The sequence below is a fragment of the Caretta caretta genome, chromosome 5 (genome assembly GCF_965140235.1).
Source record: "Caretta caretta isolate rCarCar2 chromosome 5, rCarCar1.hap1, whole genome shotgun sequence".
In the NCBI taxonomy this organism is placed as follows: domain Eukaryota; kingdom Metazoa; phylum Chordata; order Testudines; family Cheloniidae; genus Caretta; species Caretta caretta.
Genome location: NC_134210.1, coordinates 121491703 through 121509397, shown reverse-complemented (window position 1 = coordinate 121509397; position 17695 = coordinate 121491703). Strand labels below are relative to the sequence as shown.

General features: G+C 43.0%; 1 protein-coding gene across 1 annotated transcript; it reads left to right on the top strand.

Moving 5' to 3' along the window:
* Nucleotides 1-1535: 1535 nt before the first annotated feature.
* On the top strand, nt 1536-16415 carry DNAJC25 (DnaJ heat shock protein family (Hsp40) member C25). The gene is made up of 4 exons (XM_048851037.2): nt 1536-1863; nt 9496-9648; nt 12401-12871; nt 14932-16415. The coding sequence occupies exons 1-4, from the start codon at nt 1537-1539 to the stop codon at nt 15052-15054; spliced, it is 1074 nt and encodes a 357-aa protein (XP_048706994.1). The 5' UTR covers nt 1536; the 3' UTR covers nt 15055-16415.
* The last annotated feature ends 1280 nt before the right edge of the window (nt 16416-17695 follow it).

Sequence of the window (17695 nt, the reverse complement as noted above, 5' to 3'; positions counted from 1 at the left end):
AGACCTGCCAAATTGACCGCAGATTGCTCCCCAAACGAGAAGAGTAAGGTAAGTCGACAGGAGAGTATCTCCCGTTGACCCAGCATAGTGTGGACCCCGCGGTAAGTCAACCTAAGCTACGTCGACTCTGGCTACGTGAATAACATAGCTGGAGTTGCGTAGCTTAGGTCAATTTACCGTGGAAGTGTAGACATAGTCTTAGGGCTCACTTTCACTGCAGTGTTAGCTGGAGGTATAATTTGAGTGTGGCCCTTACCCTGACTCCTGTCCACACATAAAAGTCTCTAGCTTAAGTTAGTTAGTGCTTTAAACTCCAGCTAGCAGGCCCATCAGGGGGTGTGGGTGAAAGCTTGAGTGCTGCGGACAGTCAAGCTAATAATGAAATGGAAATGCAGCCACTTGGTGCTGCTGATCAGCTCACTCTGTGCAACTTGAGTGTAATTTTGCAGTGTGACTGCTCTGACTCAAGCTAACTCTGCAGGGCAGATACATCCAGGATGACAGAACCATTCACCAGCAAAATACCATGTACTAGAAAGAATTCAGGTTTGGTGGATGTGTTTGGACTTGGGCACAGCTTCTGAAACTGCTTGTGTCCATTTTTCCTGTGCTGACTCCAGTGAAGGGGTGTTCCATTTGTCAGAGATTTACTTTCCTTTCACTAGAGAACAGGCTGTAAGACACTGTCACTTTAATAAAATTGTCCAGGAGGGTAAACACTCCTCCTGTTTCCTTTATGAAGTACCTAATGTCTTTTATATATATACAATATAGGGGTATTAAGAAGCATCTGTTCTGCTTAAAAACATTATTTTCAGGCAATAATGCTGAAAGGGCTCCTATGCTGTAATAAAAAAGTATGACTGTACAGAACTAGTGCATTGTGGGGCGCTGTCCCCTATTTCCCCAAAATTTCTCTTCGGGGCTGCCCATAAATTACATAAGGCAGTATCTATGCGGATCCCTAATTTTGTGTGTTTTCTTTCAGTGTTAGGAAGTGTTACAAGGGGTGGCCGGCTGGATCTTGCAAATCACCCCAAAACGTGTGGCGTGCTTTGTGGGCAGCCCCTGACGAGCCTTGAATGGAACCGGGCTTCCTAGTTCCCAGTGGGGCTGGAGGAAGAATTTTGCCCACCTGGGCACCTGGCCGCGGCTAAGGCGTCGGACGGGAGGCGGGGCGTGTCTCCACATCGGGAAGCCACGTTGTGATTCCCCCTGGCTCCACCCCCTCGCTTGGTTCCGCCCACTTCCCAGTACCCAATAGGGCCTCCTTCTGATAGCCCCGCCCCTATCTGGCTCCGCCCTCAACCTTCCCTTTGTTCCGCCTTCCCCGTACCTCAGGCCCCGTCCGCTCTCGTCACCAAACCCCGCCCCTTTACTTCCCTGGCTCCTCCCCTCTGGCGGCGGCCCCGCCCCGCCCCCGCGCCAGCTCCTCCAGCCTGCGGCTCCTCCCCATGGCCACGTTCGTTGGCTTGGCCCCGCCCAGGGGCAGTGCGCGTGCGCGGCGCTGGCCCGCGGCGGTTTGCTCGGGCGGACATGGCGGCGGCGGCGGCGCGGGCGCTGTGGGGCGGCGCGCGGGGCCGGCGCTGGCTGCTGTGGTGGCTGCTGGCGGCGGCGGCGCTGGCCCCGCGGCCGGCCCGGGCCCTGATCGAGGGCCTGTACTGCGGGCGGCAGGTGTGCTACGACGTGCTGGGCGTCAGCCGGGCCGCGGGCAAGGCCGAGATCGCCCGCGCCTACCGGCAGCTCGCCCGCCAGTACCATCCGGACCGGCACCGCGGGGAGCCGGCCGGGCCCGGCGGCGAGACCCTGCAGACGGCGCACGAGAAGTTCCTGCTCATCGCCACCGCCTACGAGACCCTCAAGGTGAGAGAGCGGGACCGCTGCCCCGGCCGGAGCCGCTCCGGTAAGAGACACCGCGGGGGGCGAGCGGGAGGGGAGCCCTCGGGCGGGGGAAGCGGGCGTGGGGGCTCCCCTGCGGGGGCCGCCAGCCGAGGGGTCAGGCTGGGGAAAGCTGAGGGAGAAGGAGTAGGTGGTGGGAAGGGGTGGACCTGGGCGGTAGGGTGGGGGCAGGGGGTGACACTTGCTGGGGGGCGGGGGGGTTCCCCAGACTGAGGGAGTAGGGGGCTGGGCTGGGCTGGGCTGGGGGAGAGGAGGGCAGTGAGAGGGAGGCGGCAGATGGTGGTGCAGGAGGTGGGGTGTGTCCCAGGCCGGAGGGGAGCGCCCCAGGTCAGGGGCCGGGGTGGTGCCAGGGGTTGCAGTGAGGTGTATGGGGATGGTGACCGGGTGGCTCTGGGACTTGGCTCACAGCTGGGGTCCGGCCCCGGTTGGTTGCGGCGGGGATCCTGTTCCCATCAGCAGGCCTGTCTGGTCCTGGGGCAGTGGCCGGGTATCAAAATCCAGCCTCTGCAATTGGCAGTAACTCACATCTTTGTTGGCATCCTCAGCAGAGAGGGGCTGAGTCACTGTCCACTAGCTGTGGTCGCAGCAGGTCAGGGCTGAGAAACGGGTGGGGCAACATGGTGGAAGCAGACAGAGCAGCTGCCCTGTTTTGTGGCTAGAAGACTAGGGCTCCACTAGAGTAAATTGATGTAAAGGATGGGGCTGGGCTGGGAGGAAACATGAGAAAAGTAAGTGTAGGTAAAGTAAAATAAGAGAGGAATCATTTTGTTAATATTAATCGCACTTTTGAAATCGCTGTTAGTATGGGGACCACATCACAACTGTGTAAAGTAAAGATCACTTGCATCCTAACCCTTTTCAAAACATGTATCTTACAATTCTGCATTTCATACATAACTAACTTACAGTGATGAAAAAGTGGGACCCACAGCTTTGTGGGGTACAGTTAAACTTGGGTGTAAAATAAGGAGGCAGGTGCATGTTTGGTGCAGATATTACCTCCTAGATGACATGGTATCATAGGAGGCTAGTTTCTAGTTGTAGGGTACATTTAAAGCCTCATGCTCCGCTCCACATCTCTGGGCTGATAAGAGCCTTCGGGATGGGTAGATACAAGATGAGTGCTGCTTCTGCCTCCCCACTCTGTAGGGTTCCCAATTTTGCCTTCTGCAGAGTATGAGGAGTTAGGGGGAGGGAGCCAGCTCCATTAATCCAGATATCACTCCTTCCGCCCCCCAAAGAAATCTACAGAAGAAAACTGCATACATGACTGTCTTTTACCTGTGTCAGAGTAGCAGCCGTGTTAGTCTGTATCCGCAAAAAGAAAAGGAGTACTTGTGGCACTTTAGAGACTAACAAATTTATTTGAGCATAAGCTTTCGTGAGCTACAGCTCACTCACGAAAGCTTATGCTCAAATAAATTTGTTAGTCTCTAAGGTGCCACAAGTACTCCTTTTCTTTTTGCCTGTGTGACAGCTATAGTAGAAGAAATCCCTAGAAGTACAGCTCCTACAGAAGTTATGCTTTTCCTCTTTCCTGGGCAGGATATTCTCACCTAGTGGATGAAAGGGTACATGTGTGAAGAATGCATTGTGGTATTTTTCTCTTAGGGTATGATTTGTGCTGATTTGTCTGGATCTTATTTGCAGCAGCCTATTAATATAATTTCTTGTAATAGGAGATTCATCATAAGTATTTGTACATTCTTTGCTTTCTCAACAAATGATTAATCTGTGCAGCTGGGAGTGAAGACTCTCCATTTTCTCTTTTTCCCCCCCAGCCCATATAAATTCACCACAAAAGATCAAATAAGTAACAATCTATTTGGATGACCCCTGAACACTTTGGATAAATGGGGTTACGCTATAGTGCAAAGTATAACATTTTGTATCTGAAGGCTATAGAAAAAGGTGCATTTTAGACATTCCAATATAGCTGTCATTTTATAATCTTACGGGAGGAACACCGGAGAGAAAAATTAAATTTAACAGCTCAGTGGTTTGACCATTGGCCTGCTAAACCCAGGGTTGTGAGTTCAATCCTTGAGGGGGCCATTTAGGGATCTGGGGCAAAAATTGGGGATTGGTCCTGCTTCAAGCAGGGGGTTGGACTAGATGACCTCCTAAGGTCCCTTCCAATCCTAACCATCTATGAATCTATGAATCCTTGTGTGTGGAGTGGGAGAGAAATGTCAAAGAAACCTGCCACAATAGCATTTAACTTCAAAAAGGGCAACTACACAAAAATGAGGAGGCTAGTTAAATAGAAATTAAAAGGATCAGTCAGGAGTGAAATACCTGCAAGTTGCATGGAAACTTTTAAAAATACCATAATGGATGTTCAAGCTATATATGTACCACAAATAGGGAAGGAAAAAAAAGGAAGAGGACCAAAAAAATGCCAGCATCGCTAAACAGAGTAAAAGAGGTAGTTAGAGACAAAAGACATGCTTTAAAAATTGGAAGTCAAATCCAACTGAGGAAAATAGAACGGAATATAAACTCTGGCAAGTGAAGTGTAAAAGTAAAATTAGGCAGCCCAAAAAAGAATTTGAAGAGCAGCTAGTGAAAGACAAAACCTGACAGTAACAATTTTTTAAATACATTGGAAGCAGCTAGTCTGCCAAACAATTAGTGAGGCCACTGGATGATCAAGGTGCTAAAGGAGCACTCAGAGAAGACAAGATCATTGGGGAGAAGCTAAATGATTGCTTTGGTCTTCACTGCAGAGGATGTGAGGGAGATTCCCACGTCTGAGACATTCTGTTTAGGTAACACATCTGAGGAACTGTCCCAGTTCGAGGTGTCAGTAAGAGGAGGTTTTGTAACAAATGGATAGATTAAACAGTAATAGGTCCCCAAGACCAGATGGAATTCACCCAAGATTTCTGAAGGAGCTGATATGAAAATGCAGAACTACTAACTGTGGTATGTAACCTATCACTTAAATCAGCCTCTGTACCAGATGACTAGCAGATAGCTAATGTGATCCAATTTTTTTTTTAAAAAAAGCTCCAGAGGCAATGCTGGGCAAAAGGTGCTAAACCTAACTGCAGTACCAGGCAAATTGGTTGAAACTATAGCAGGGATTGCTAACCTTTGGCACGTGGTCTGTCAGGGTAAGCCCCTGGCAGGCTGGGCTGGTTTGTTTACCTGCTGCATCTGCAGGTTCAGCCGATCGCAGCTCCCACTGGCCACAGTTTGCTGCTCCAGGCCAATGGGGGCTGCAGGAAAGGCAGCCGGCACATCCCTTGGCCCGCGCCGCTTCCTGCAGTCTCCATTTGGCCTGGAGCGGCGTACCGCGGCCAGTGGGAGCTGCGATTGGCCAAACCTGCGGACGCAGCAGGTAAATAAACCGTCCCGGTCCGCCAGGGGCTTACCCCGATGGGTCACATGCCAAAGGTTGCGGATCCCTGAACTCTAGCAAAGAATAGAATATCAGACACACAGATGAACACAATATGTTGGGGAAGAGTCAACACTGCTTTTTGTAAAAGGGAAATCCTGCATCACCAATCTATTAGAATTCTTCAAGGGTTCAACAAATGTATGCACGAGAGTAATCCAGTGGATGTAGTATACTTGGACTTTCAGAAAGCCTTTGACAGGGTCCCTCACCAAAGGTTCTTAAGCAAAGTAAGGAGTCATAGGATAAGAGTGTAGGTCCTCTCATGGATCAGTAACTGGTTAAAAGATAGAAAACAAAGGGTTGGAGTAAATGGTCAGTTTTCACAGAGGAGAGAGGTGAACAGTGGGGTTCCTCAAGGATCTGTACTGGGACCAGTGATGTTATTCATATTCATAAACGATCTGGAAAAAGGGTAAACAGTGAGGTGGCAAAATTTGGAGATGATACAAAATTACTCAAGACTGTGAAGAGTTAAAAAGGACCTCACAAAACTGCGTGACAAAGTAGAAGATGAAATTGAATGTTGATAAATGCAAAGTAATGCATATTGGAAAACATAATTCCAACTATATATCAAAATGATGGGGTCTAAATTAGCTGTTACTACTCAAAGTGATCTTGGGGTGATTGTGGCTAGGTCTCTGCTAAATATGCAGCAGCAGTAAAAAAAAAAAAATCTAACAATTAGGAAAGGGATAGATAAGACAGAAAACATCATAATGCCACTATATAAATGCATGGTATGGCTACCCCTTGAATACTGCGTGCAGTTTTGGTTGCTCCATCTCAAAAAATATATATTAGAATTGGAAAAAGTACATGATTCGGGGTATGGAACAGCTTCCATATGAGGAGAGATGAAAGAGACTGGGACTGTTCATCTTGGAAAAGAGACAAATTGGGGGCTAGGGGGAGATAAGATAGAGGTCTATAAAATCATGAATGGTGTTGAGAAAGTGAATAAGGAAGTGTTGTTTACCCCTTCACATAATAGAAGACCCACGGGTCACCCAGTGAAATTAATAGGCAGCAGATTTAAAACATAAGGAAGTACTAGACACACAACTCACAGTGAACCTGTGGGACTTGTTGCCAGAGGATGTTGTGAAGGCCAAAAGTAGAACTGGGTTAAAAAAAAAATTAGATTAATTCATAGATGATATGGCTATTATCCAAGACAGTCAGGGATGCAACCCTGTGTTCTGAGTGTCGCTAAACCTCTGGCTGCTAGAAGCAGGGACTGGACGATGAGGAATGGATCGCTTGATAAACTGCCCTGTTCTGTTCCTTCTGAAGCATCTGGCACTGGCCACTGTTGGAAGACAGGATACCGAGGTAGCTGGAGCATTGGTCTGACCCAGTATGGCCATTCTTATGGAAAAATGCCCTTTGTTTCCACTGTATTTTCCAGTTTGTCACTTTGCCATATGCTATGTGACCATATAATAATCCTCATAGAGTGCTAGCATTCAGCAGTACAGAGTTAAAATTGTGATATAACCATAACTCTTTGAACAAGCGTCAGGAAAATCAGTGTAGTTTAACTTCATTTCCTTGTTCTATACACTTACAGAATACTTAATGAAATAGTTTTTAAGAAATTGACTATAAAAAATTTCAATCCAAAGGGGAAGTGTTCCAAAAATGAAACAAACCAGAAGCAGAAGGGTAGAATGGAAGTGCCCTTTTAATTGTAACTGAAACTACTTTGTAATTTTTGTTTTTGTTTGTTCCTGCCAATATTGACACTGCAGACTTCAGAAGGGTATCCAAATAAGCAAGCATCAGATGGATTATTTATTTGTGAAGAGTCCATTGCTGAGAGAAATTCAAGGATCTTTGCTTGCAAAAGCAAATAGGGTTATCTATTAAGCTCAAAAGCAATGTGTTTTCTCTCAAAAATAGTACTACTTGAGGCCTGCATTGCAAACTGTACAGTCTCTTCCACACCTTTTTTCCCCCTTTGGAAGGCTTCTTCATTCCATTACCAATAAAATGAGGCATATTCAGACTGGTAGCTCTGGTTTTGCAAATAAACTACATTAGAACCTTTAAGATACGAACACCAGAGTTACGGATTTACCGATCAACCGGACACACTGTGGAACCAGAAGTCATCAATTCGGCAGCAGCGTAGACCAAAAAAACAGCAAATACTGTACTGCCTCGGGACTGTAGCCCTGAGGCTCAGGGCTTCAGCCACACAGGGGGTTGGGACTGCAGTTGTGGGGGAGGGCGTGTCAGGGCCCCTGGCAGAGGGGGGTGTGTATGTGCGTGCTCACATGCACGCTTGGGGCTTCTGACCCTCAGGAGCACCAGAGCTCAGGGCTTTAGACTGTGCGGGGGGCAGGGGCTCAGGTCTTCAGCCCTGCAGGGGGTGCTGGGGCACCGGCCTTTATCAACGAGGGGAGCAGTGGTTTCAGCACTGGCACTCCCCGTGTAGCTTAAGCCCCAAGCACTGGTGCCACCTATCTCCCCCACCCCCTGCTGAAGCCAGGAACAGAGCTGCTGGGCTGAAGCCCTGAGGGTCAGAAGCCCTTCCTCCCCTGCCTGGAACCCTGATAACCCCCTCCCTGCAGATGCAGCCCCAACCCCCTGTATGCCTGAAGTCTGTAACCTCTTCAGAGTTACGGACAACCTCTATTCCTGAGGTGTCCATAACTGAGGTTCTACTGTACTGTCTTTCAGTTGAAACTTCCAGTAACTCCTGTAACTCCCTAGATCTATTGTGGACACATTTGCTATATCAGTATTTGAGTTATATATCATTAGCTTTAAAGTTTTTAAGCTACTAACTGGGTGGCAAGGTAAAATGTTGCTGCTGAAGGAAAAAAAATATGAACAATGTAGAGTAAAATGTGTAAGAGCTCTAAAGGGTATATAAACATCTTGTATTTTATCTGGAAATAGTCCCCATCTCCAATTGTAGCAAACTATATTCCCTGGAGTCAATTAAATTAATCCCCTGTGCCCAACTTCCAGAAGCTTAGATCGTTGCATTTGGTATGTTCATACAGGTATCCTCTCAATTTAAAAATCACAGTTCTGAATTTTTTTTAATACTAACGTTACAAGTAGTGTCTGAGATTCTTATAACTGGAAGAAGGATGAGAGAAAAAATCTACTTTTACAGTTTGTTTACTTTGTGCTTTTGGAAACACTGCAGAATCAGCACTGCTTCCCCCTGTTTGGCTTTATTACCCAGCAGTAGGGAAGAGGAAGATAGTTTTTAAAAAAGGGTAAAATGTAATCATTCATAAATTAGCAGCGGGAATTGGGGAGGACAAGCATAGTATGTGAAATGACCCAACAACTTTTAAAAGTAACATTCCAGACTTTTCAAGTTAAGCATATTCGTTTAAAACAGTGAGCAAAGTAATGAATGCAGGATCAGAATGGCTGAAGGGATTTGTGAGGAAAGATTATAATGGCCAAATAGGTGTAGCTGGGCTTAGCCTCAGCTAAGGGATAAGGAGTGTAATCTACAGATATTTTACTGGAGAAAGAAGAGAATTATGCGGGATGGCACAAACGGTATAACTAAGACTAAACGTAATTCAGAGATGAGATGCTTAAGCTAAAAGTGAGATCCGTTGGGCCATGGAAATCTCCCAAAGGAAATGGTAGCAGCCCAGTCACTTGGTGCATTTAATATTAGACTGCCCCCAAAAAACTGGAAAACATACTCTGTATTTTAAGAGTGTGTATTTCAAAACAAAACAAAAAACCTCACCTTGCATTTACTATGACATGGATTAGAACCAATGAATACCATCTGTCTGATACTGTGTGCTTAGTATGTGACTGTCAAATGCTTAACTGTTTCAAAATGAAATTTCTTCAGACAAGGCCAAGTATGCATTATTCAGTCAGAGCTACATATATGTTTTAGAATAAATCCGTTTAGATTACCAGAGTACAGGAAAAGATCTGAAGAATTTTCATAATGCCTGGAAAACAGAAGCTTACTACTGAATATTAAAAATTGAAGTTCTGTATCTTCCATATAGAAATTGGGCTAACACAGATTTGACAACAGTTTTGTGGTTAATGATGTAACACTAAAGTAATTTTGGTAAATAAAAATCACTTTACTACCAAGCCATCTTATGAAATGTTCTGTGACACTGATTAAAAGCTTAAGGATACGAACCTACAAAATTTTATTTTAACTGTTTTCTTGCCAGGATGAAGAAACACGTAAAGATTATGACTATATGTTGGATCATCCTGAAGAGTATTACAGCCATTATTATCACTATTACAGCAGGAGATTGGCACCTAAAGTGGATGTCAGAATAGTGATTCTAGTCACTGTATGTGCTATCTCCGTGTTTCAGGTAAAATATTTATGCTTATTATGACTATTCTTATATTGAATTTCTAAACTGGAGAATAGTAAAATCTGAAATCTAGATTTCTTTACCATTAGTCAGTTACTGAGTTTTTTTTCTTTAATTGTACAATTAGAAGGCTCCACTGTTTCTATTTAAGTGTTGTCTACTGTCGCTGGTGTACTAGACAGGTATTCGCCCAGTCATATAAATCTATATCCTGGACCATGGCCGGGCAGTTAGTCGTACTAACTTGTTTGTTCGGGGATTTTTTGGTACTATATATTTAAAGGATAAGAATCTTGTACCGCTAGAGAAATAATCTAGTTCCGTGGTTCAGAAAATTAAAGGTTGAACAGTCCATCTCCACATTAGGAGCTAGATTATTTGTCAGTGTTAGACTGAGTCAATTTCTCATTTTTATATTAGTGTTTTAAGAAGCTAATTTTGAAATTCTTCTTGAAAGAATGTTCATAATGACTGATGTATTAAAACAATTATCGTGCTCCTGATTTCATATTAGCCATTAAAATAAGAATTAGCATTGATCAATGAAGTCTTGCTCTTAAAATGCATGTATTTTGCTGTATGGAAATTTGTAAATATTGTGTTTTGGATAAGGTAATAACTTTGTATACATCTTTGAACAATTGTTTAAATAGAATAAAATTTTTAACTCTTTTCTTTAACACTTAACATTACATATATTGGAGTTACTTGTTCAAGACTTTTATAAAAGATAAAATGTCCAATAGTTAATATTCTGTAGCTGAAGAAATTATTGAACCTTGCTATCTAATGGTCCAGATATGTGTCAAAGCATTTTCCCCCAAATAACCCAACTAGGGGCTTTTGATTCCTTAATGCTTATGGCACCATCTACAGATCAGTAGCTGTCCTAGAGTTCTTGCCCTCCAAGCTGTGTGCACTTGAACTGGTAGATCCCTAAAGGCTTATGCATATTCTACTTCTCCTCAAGTCCACTTGGTTCTGATGGCAAAGTTGCACCTGTCTCTCCTTCTTTTTCTTGGGTATAAATGGGGAGATTAGTTTTTGCCTGAAATTTTCTAAACTGGAAATAGTAAAATCTGAAGTCTAAATCCATTTGGCTTTCTTTGGCTCTCTACTGCCTCTGCTATAGCTATTGCCTTAATGCAAGAGTTGATCTTTCCATAAGTTGCACTTCACATCTTTCACTAAGGAAGTGTTGCCCCAGTAAGACTTTGGTAACTATTTGGGTGAATTAGGCAAAGAAAAGGTTGTTTTTTCTCATCTTGCTGTCCTTGTTTTGTCTGTTGTCCCCTCCTAACTCCAGAATGAAGCAAGAGATGGAGGAGGATTGAGTCTCATAAAGCAAATCCTGTCAAGCTAATAAGATTGCCCTACATAAACTGTTTAATTAACCATTTAAAAGGGTTAGTGCCACTTATGATGTACTGTACTACTGCTTTAGTTGCAAATCCAAGATAATTAAAAATCTTTAAGAACATTTTTGTCTAGTACAAAACACTGCAAAAGTTTAACGTGACATTTTAAGCTAAGATATATTGTGTGCCAATCTAAACAGTAACTTATAGACCTGTAATACCAGAATGTGGACTAGCTACTGTGGGGAAATCTCCTGATACTGAACTGGAGAATTAGAATTAAGGTCCCAAATTATTTAATGAATTGAAGTTTGAAAACTATAATTCCATTTGTATCAAACTTCTGCTGATAGTGATGTTCGTATGTGGGAGAAATGATCTCACCATAATAGAGTTCTGTTGTACTGGACAAGTATAGAATTTCTGTCAAGCAGCAAACTCAAAATATATTCCCTATTGTGCCATCATTGCTTGTGGCAGTATTTAATGAGTAAAGAAATTCTGCACATTAATCAAACAAATGTATAAGCAGCTGAACCCCACAGTGCTTAAGTAAGGAAGAGAAGCATTTTCTTAACTATTGTCATATTCTGTAGCAAGACATGATGCTTCTGGTAAATTAGTTTCTTGAATATGTCCTACAAGCTTTCCCCCATTGCTCTGTAATTTCTTTGTATCTCTGTAAGAATAAACATAACAGTTGCTAGTATACTGGGTTTCGTTAGTAAACCTGTCACTGAGACAGAGAAAATCAGCAGGGAAGGTTGCTAATGTAATCCACAGGATAATCCTTCAGTATGAAAATAACTTCCATCTGATATAATAAATGATTATGAAAATTAATCCTGCACTATCTTAGAACTGTCGTAAACTCACTCTACCTGTCTCATTAAAAAGAATGAAATGAAATGTTATCAGATTCTTCTTTTCCTTGTACATTCTAGATTGTGAAATATGTTTTCTTTAGCGGAATGAGCACAGGGTTGGAGCCCAAGAAGTAGAGAGTTCTAATCCTGGGTTTAACAATGCTAACACATTGTGGCATTTGTTCCCCATCCAGTAGCTGGCCCACAAAAAGGTTTGTGTCTGCAACTGGTGTTAAGCCAAGGGGACCTGGTCCTTCAGTTTAGGCAGGAAAATCACACTTCAGTCTTTTCAATCCCCACAGATGACCCTTTCAGGGCAGGGATGTTTTTACATGGGTGTTGCTACTGACTTGCTCTAAGACCTTGGGCAAGTCAGTTCACCCCTCTGCATCTATAAACTGGGGATACTACCTCTTTTACTAAATATGATTATTATGTAACAGAGGTAGTGGATTTTCTTATGTTCTGTTTTCTTTGTTAAAGCTACTGCTGGAACTAACAAGCTATTACTATTTTATATTTTAGTTCTTCAGCTGGTGGAGTAGCTACAATGAGGCCATCAACTACCTAGCTACAGTGCCAAAATATCGTATACAAGCATCTGAGATTGCCAGGCAACAAGGCCTACTGAACAGGGCTAAAGAAAAAGGCAAAAACAGACGGTCTAAGGAAGAAATCCGTGAGGAAGAGGAAGAAATAATCAAAGACATTATCAAAAATAAAATAGATATAAAAGGCGGCTATCAGAAGCCTAAAATATACGATATCCTTCTATTTCAAATCCTCTTAGCTCCTTTTTACTTGTGCAAGTATATAGCTTGGTATTGTTGGTGGATTTACTGTTTTAATATTAAAGGGCAAGAATATGGTGAGGAAGAGAAGCTGTATATCATACGCAGATACATGAAAATGTCACAGTCTCAGTTTGACAGTCTGGAAGATAATCAGAAAGAGACTTTTCTGGAACGGCAGCTATGGATAGGAGAGAACTATGAGGTGAGTAGTTTTGGCATGTTGTGAAAATTAACGTTAAATGCCCAATTTACCCAGCCTAAAAATCTGGTGTTCTCCCATGGTATCTATTGTGGTTGTGCTGCATGTAAGGCTATGATTCATTTCTAGATATCACTCATTAAGATAGAGATTTTTGGCAATGAGATTCAGGTTTTCTGACCAAAGACAGTCTTTGCTCATCTGTTAATGTGCTAGAATAGCACAGCAGAGTGGTGAGATTGGATCTTTCAAACAGTGCACCTGGGAATGCTCCCATAAACCCTCCAAAGCAGTGGTTCGTAAAACTTTTGTACTGATGACTCCTTTCACAAGGCAAGCAACCCCCACTTATAAATTTAAAAACACTTTTTTAACACCACCATTATAAATGCTGGAGCAAATCGGGGATTGGGGTGGAGGTTGACAGTTTGCAACTCCCCATGTAATAACCTCGCGACCCCCTGAGGGGTCCCAATCCCCAGTTTGAGAACCCCTGCTCCAAAGTAACTGTTTGTTTGTTTTTTTTGTTTTGTTTTTTATCACTCTACCAATTCAGCTAGTTCCTGACTCTGCCCTCTTTACCGTTCAGTAGTTCCTCTGACTTTTGGTAATCCAGGGTCTGACATACTTCTTGCTGGGCAGTGGCTATTTTATTCAAGTATGGTGCTCCATTGCTCCAGATCAGACTCCACAGAATACACAAGTTCTGTGCTCTGGTCCTGGGGATGTTCCAGAGCCTATTACTTTGATTTAAGTACTGACTCTCCTTGTTGTTGTACAAGACGCAAGTGAAGGATTATCCTTGTCCCAAGGAATTTGTAAGTGAGAACACATTAGGAGCCCTTATAGTTCTTTAGCACAGTAAATCTGTATTTAAAAGTTTTCTGCCTTACTGTGTTGCTGTGATGATCTTATGACTATTGAGAGCAGTACTTCGTATTTTGTAATACTGTGTGCCACATAGTGTCTACAGTTAGCCAGTCTAGGGTGCAGAGTTCTTCAAATCTCTTGTGCAGAAAAACTTCAGTTACCATTGAGACACCCTGCAATTATCCACTGTTGGAGATCAGCCCTATTGACTGTATTACTGTGATTCTTTCAGTTCCTAGCCTCTTTCTAGTAACAGTGGTGCCAAATTTCAAACCTAGATAAGGCTTGAAAAAGTTTGTGAAGTCTTGATAATGGGGAAATTAACTGTACAGGTGACTTCCACATGGCATGGTGGCTTTCTCATAAAGTAATGGAGGGGAAATTTGTAGTCTAGACCCAACATTTACTGGTCCTTTGAAACTTGTCTGTTTTAGTACTGTTGTATCCTCTGAGGATATTATATTTTAAAGATTAGAGTGTTGAACTAGTGCTTCCCACCCCCCCAGAAATAGCTATCAGCATTTGCTTAGAATTTCCTGGCAATTAAAATATCCAGTTAGAATTCTAATCCTAATGCATCAAATGTGGTGATAAAAGCATTTACTTCCACAGCTAGACAGATAAAAAATAAAAAAATCATCAGAGTTAACCACATTCCAAAATTTGTCTCATTAGTCTTGACTACAGAAGGACACAAGTATGAAAACAACTGGAGGAAACAGTTAAGCCTGTGAATCTAGCTACTACATTTAATATTTCCTGTATAGTAAAGGGTTTGCTTAGTGTCCTGAGTATTGCCTATCTTTGTTGCTGTGAATAGTACGGTCTCCTGCACAAGCAGGCATCTTTTAGCTGAAGTTCCTGTGTGTTTTACAATGCATTCTTGTAATTGCTTAATAAATTCGAGATAAAGCCAAATTCTGCTCTTACACCTCCATTGACCCTAAATCCAAAGTAACTCAACTGAAGTTAATGGAGCTATGGGCCAAATTCTGCATCCCACCAGCAATCTGAGACTGATCTGACTCTTGTGTAGAAACCTGGAGTGTGTGGTTTAAAAAAAAAAAAAAAAAGTCAGCAGTTTGATTCATTGTAATAGCTGAAATAGCTCTTGCCTCTAGTATGAGGCTCTCCTTGAGGGCTGACTTTTTCTTGGGCTTTATTTAAAGTCACTTTTTCTTTCTCCTATCCAGGTCTACAAGCAAGAACAAGAGGAAGAGCTAAAGAAGAAAATGGCTATGGATCCCCGATGGAAGAGATATAGGCGGTGGATGAGGAATGAAGGACCTGGAAGATTAACGTTTATTGATGACTGAAGGCTGCTGAACAATGTACAGTACTGATAAACCTGACTTGCAAAAAATTTTCGTAACTAAATTTTCAGAGTTTTATCTGCTGTGCCTCGGCAGTCATCTAAAACTCAGGAATAATTTCATCAGGCAGGAAATTAGTACAAGTTTACCATTTTTTATAAATAAAAGTGAATCTGTTAAACAGAGACTTAGTTCATTGTTTATGTTCTACTTGCTTGTGAAGCTGGAGTTCACTGTTTAAAGAAGTGTTTCACATGAAATCTGTAAGAACAAATACCAACCCAACTATACCTTACACCCTTCCAAAAATTTCTTGATGAAGGCTAACTGTATTCTTGTTTTGTCCCCTCTTTAAAACCATAAGGTTTGTACATTTGGTCATTAGGGGTGTGTAAACACTCATGTAAAATTCTATAGGCAGGGCAATTTTATGGCTCTTTATCTATTTTTCCTCTCTGTCCTCACCCAAAAGCTTCCAAAATCTGAGTGATCTTGCCAAATAGTATATTTGATGCAGACTAAGAGAATGGGCTTATACAGGGGTGGCCAACCTGTGGTGTGAGAGCCACATGCGGCTCTTCAGAAGTTAATATGCGGCTCCTTGTCTAGGCACCGATTCCACGGCTGGAGCTACAGGCGCCAACTTTCCAGTGTGCTGGGGGGTGCTCACTGCTCAACCCCGGCTCTGCCACAGGCCCTGCCCCCACTCCACCCCTTCCCGTCCCCTCCCCTGAGCCTGCCGTGCCCTCACTCCTCCTCCCCCCTCCTGAGCCTCCTGCATGCCACAAAACAGCTGATCAGGAGGTGTGGGGAGGGAGGGGGAGGCGCTGATTGGCGGGGCTGCTGGTGGCTGGGAAGCAGTGGGTGTGGGGAGCTGATGTGGGGGACTGCTGTCATATTACTGTGGCTTTTGGCAATGTACATTGGTAAATTCTGGCTCCTTCTCAGGGTCAGGTTGGCCACCCTGAGCTTATATATGCTTTTTTTATGCCCTGTCCAGTTGGAATCGTAGTCTTTATTCATTCTGGTGCATGATTGTTCAGCAATGTGACACAAACAGGCCTTAATTTTTGTCTTTGTTCTGCAGAATGATACATTAAGCAGATTTTGCTAGAATCTTAAGTTTGGGTTTTAATCTTTGTACACTGAACTATAGATACTTGTTTGGAAGAAGTGTACCAGTATTCTATTAAATGTGACACATTACTTGCACCGTAGTATTGGTATAAGGGAAACTAATCCTTTTGTTTAAAAGGGGCAATTTGATGCCTTATGTAAATAAAAAAATAGTTTATTATATTACAACCCAATCCGTTTCAAATTCTAAAGCCAAATTAAAGTTTATAAATAAAATATTCTCTTTAGCTCTTGTCTGACTCTTTTGAACGTAGCTACTTCACAAGTCATCTATGAAGGGAAAAAATGGGGTATGTTTCCCTCTTACTTCTCACTTATGAAGAAGGCATGGGAGAATTTTTCATCTCATCTGCTTGGGAAGAGATATTTTTAATATTTTTTAATATTGTGGCCATAGCTCCATTAAGGAACCTTACTTGTGGAAAGACCTAGTGTAGTCAAGGCTCAGGTTGCTTCCACCATTTAATACAGTGCACAAAACAGCTGATGTTAGTCACGTGTATGCTATGGCTCCCACTTACACCAGTGTCTGTTCAGCTGAACAGCTGCTGGCATCTGTTGGGGACTTCTTTAAAATTTTCTCATGCAGTTGAGGCTTTGGATGGCTGGAGAGCTAGTGAAAGCTGAACAATTGGGGGGTGGGGAGGCAAACTGGTAAATTCTGCTAATAGCTATTTTACTCCAATAGCTGTCCAGTATTTTGGAGAATTGAACTTTGTTCCAGCTTTAGCATCATCCAAACTTCAATTATGATGCAACTCTGGCTAAGACGTATCAAGTCTTGCCAGGAGAACCAGGGAAGATCACGCTTGATATTTCAAAGGTTAAAAAATGGTGTGGAGTAAAGGGGAACAACTTGATTTTTTTTGCCTTTATACATCATAAAACAATAAAACGGTTATTTAAAATCCAATGAAGACCACTTTTAAAAGTCCCTCCTGTGAAGTGAAACTTGTTAATGAGTGTAAATTCGGACTCTTATGCTACCCCATTAACAATTTAATTTGCATATGTTAACTTCAAAAGAATTGCTTTGCCACTGGACAGTGCTGCTATAAACCTGACCCTCGCTTTCTCAGGAACCTTTTAACATAAAATCTTGGGGGCCGCAGAGTGAGCTGTTCTGTGCTCCTATGAGGGAACGCTGGAGACATCATTTTTAGAGATCCTAGCAGGGACCGGGATGACTGCCGAGTAAAGCTGTTCAAATATGGGGATGGGAGGAGCAGCTCCAGGAGTCCAGAACTCCAGGGAGCAGGGCAGGGAGGCAAGATACAAGACAAGAGATTGCAGGAGACAGCGCAGCCTCTCTCCCTGCGAAAAGAGCTATAGCTGCTGTGAGGGAGATAGAACAGAGGCAGGAAAAGTGAAGCTTCTGCCTTCCTTGCTCAGGAAGCAGTGGGAGTGGCAGGGTGGATTTGATTTAAATCAAATTGATTTAAATCACTAGTCAGGAAGACTCGATTTAATCACGGATTTCTACATAAAAGTGCATTCTTGTCGGTTG

Excerpts from the sequence above, each read along its gene's own strand:
- DNAJC25 (XM_048851037.2), top strand. The coding sequence starts at position 1,537 with ATGGCGGCGGCGGCGGCGCGGGCGCTGTGGGGCGGCGCGCGGGGCCGG. Across the intron at positions 1,864-9,495 it reads CCGCCTACGAGACCCTCAAG|GATGAAGAAACACGTAAAGA; the intron begins GTGAGAGAGCGG and ends TTTTCTTGCCAG. Across the intron at positions 12,872-14,931 it reads GGATAGGAGAGAACTATGAG|GTCTACAAGCAAGAACAAGA; the intron begins GTGAGTAGTTTT and ends TCTCCTATCCAG.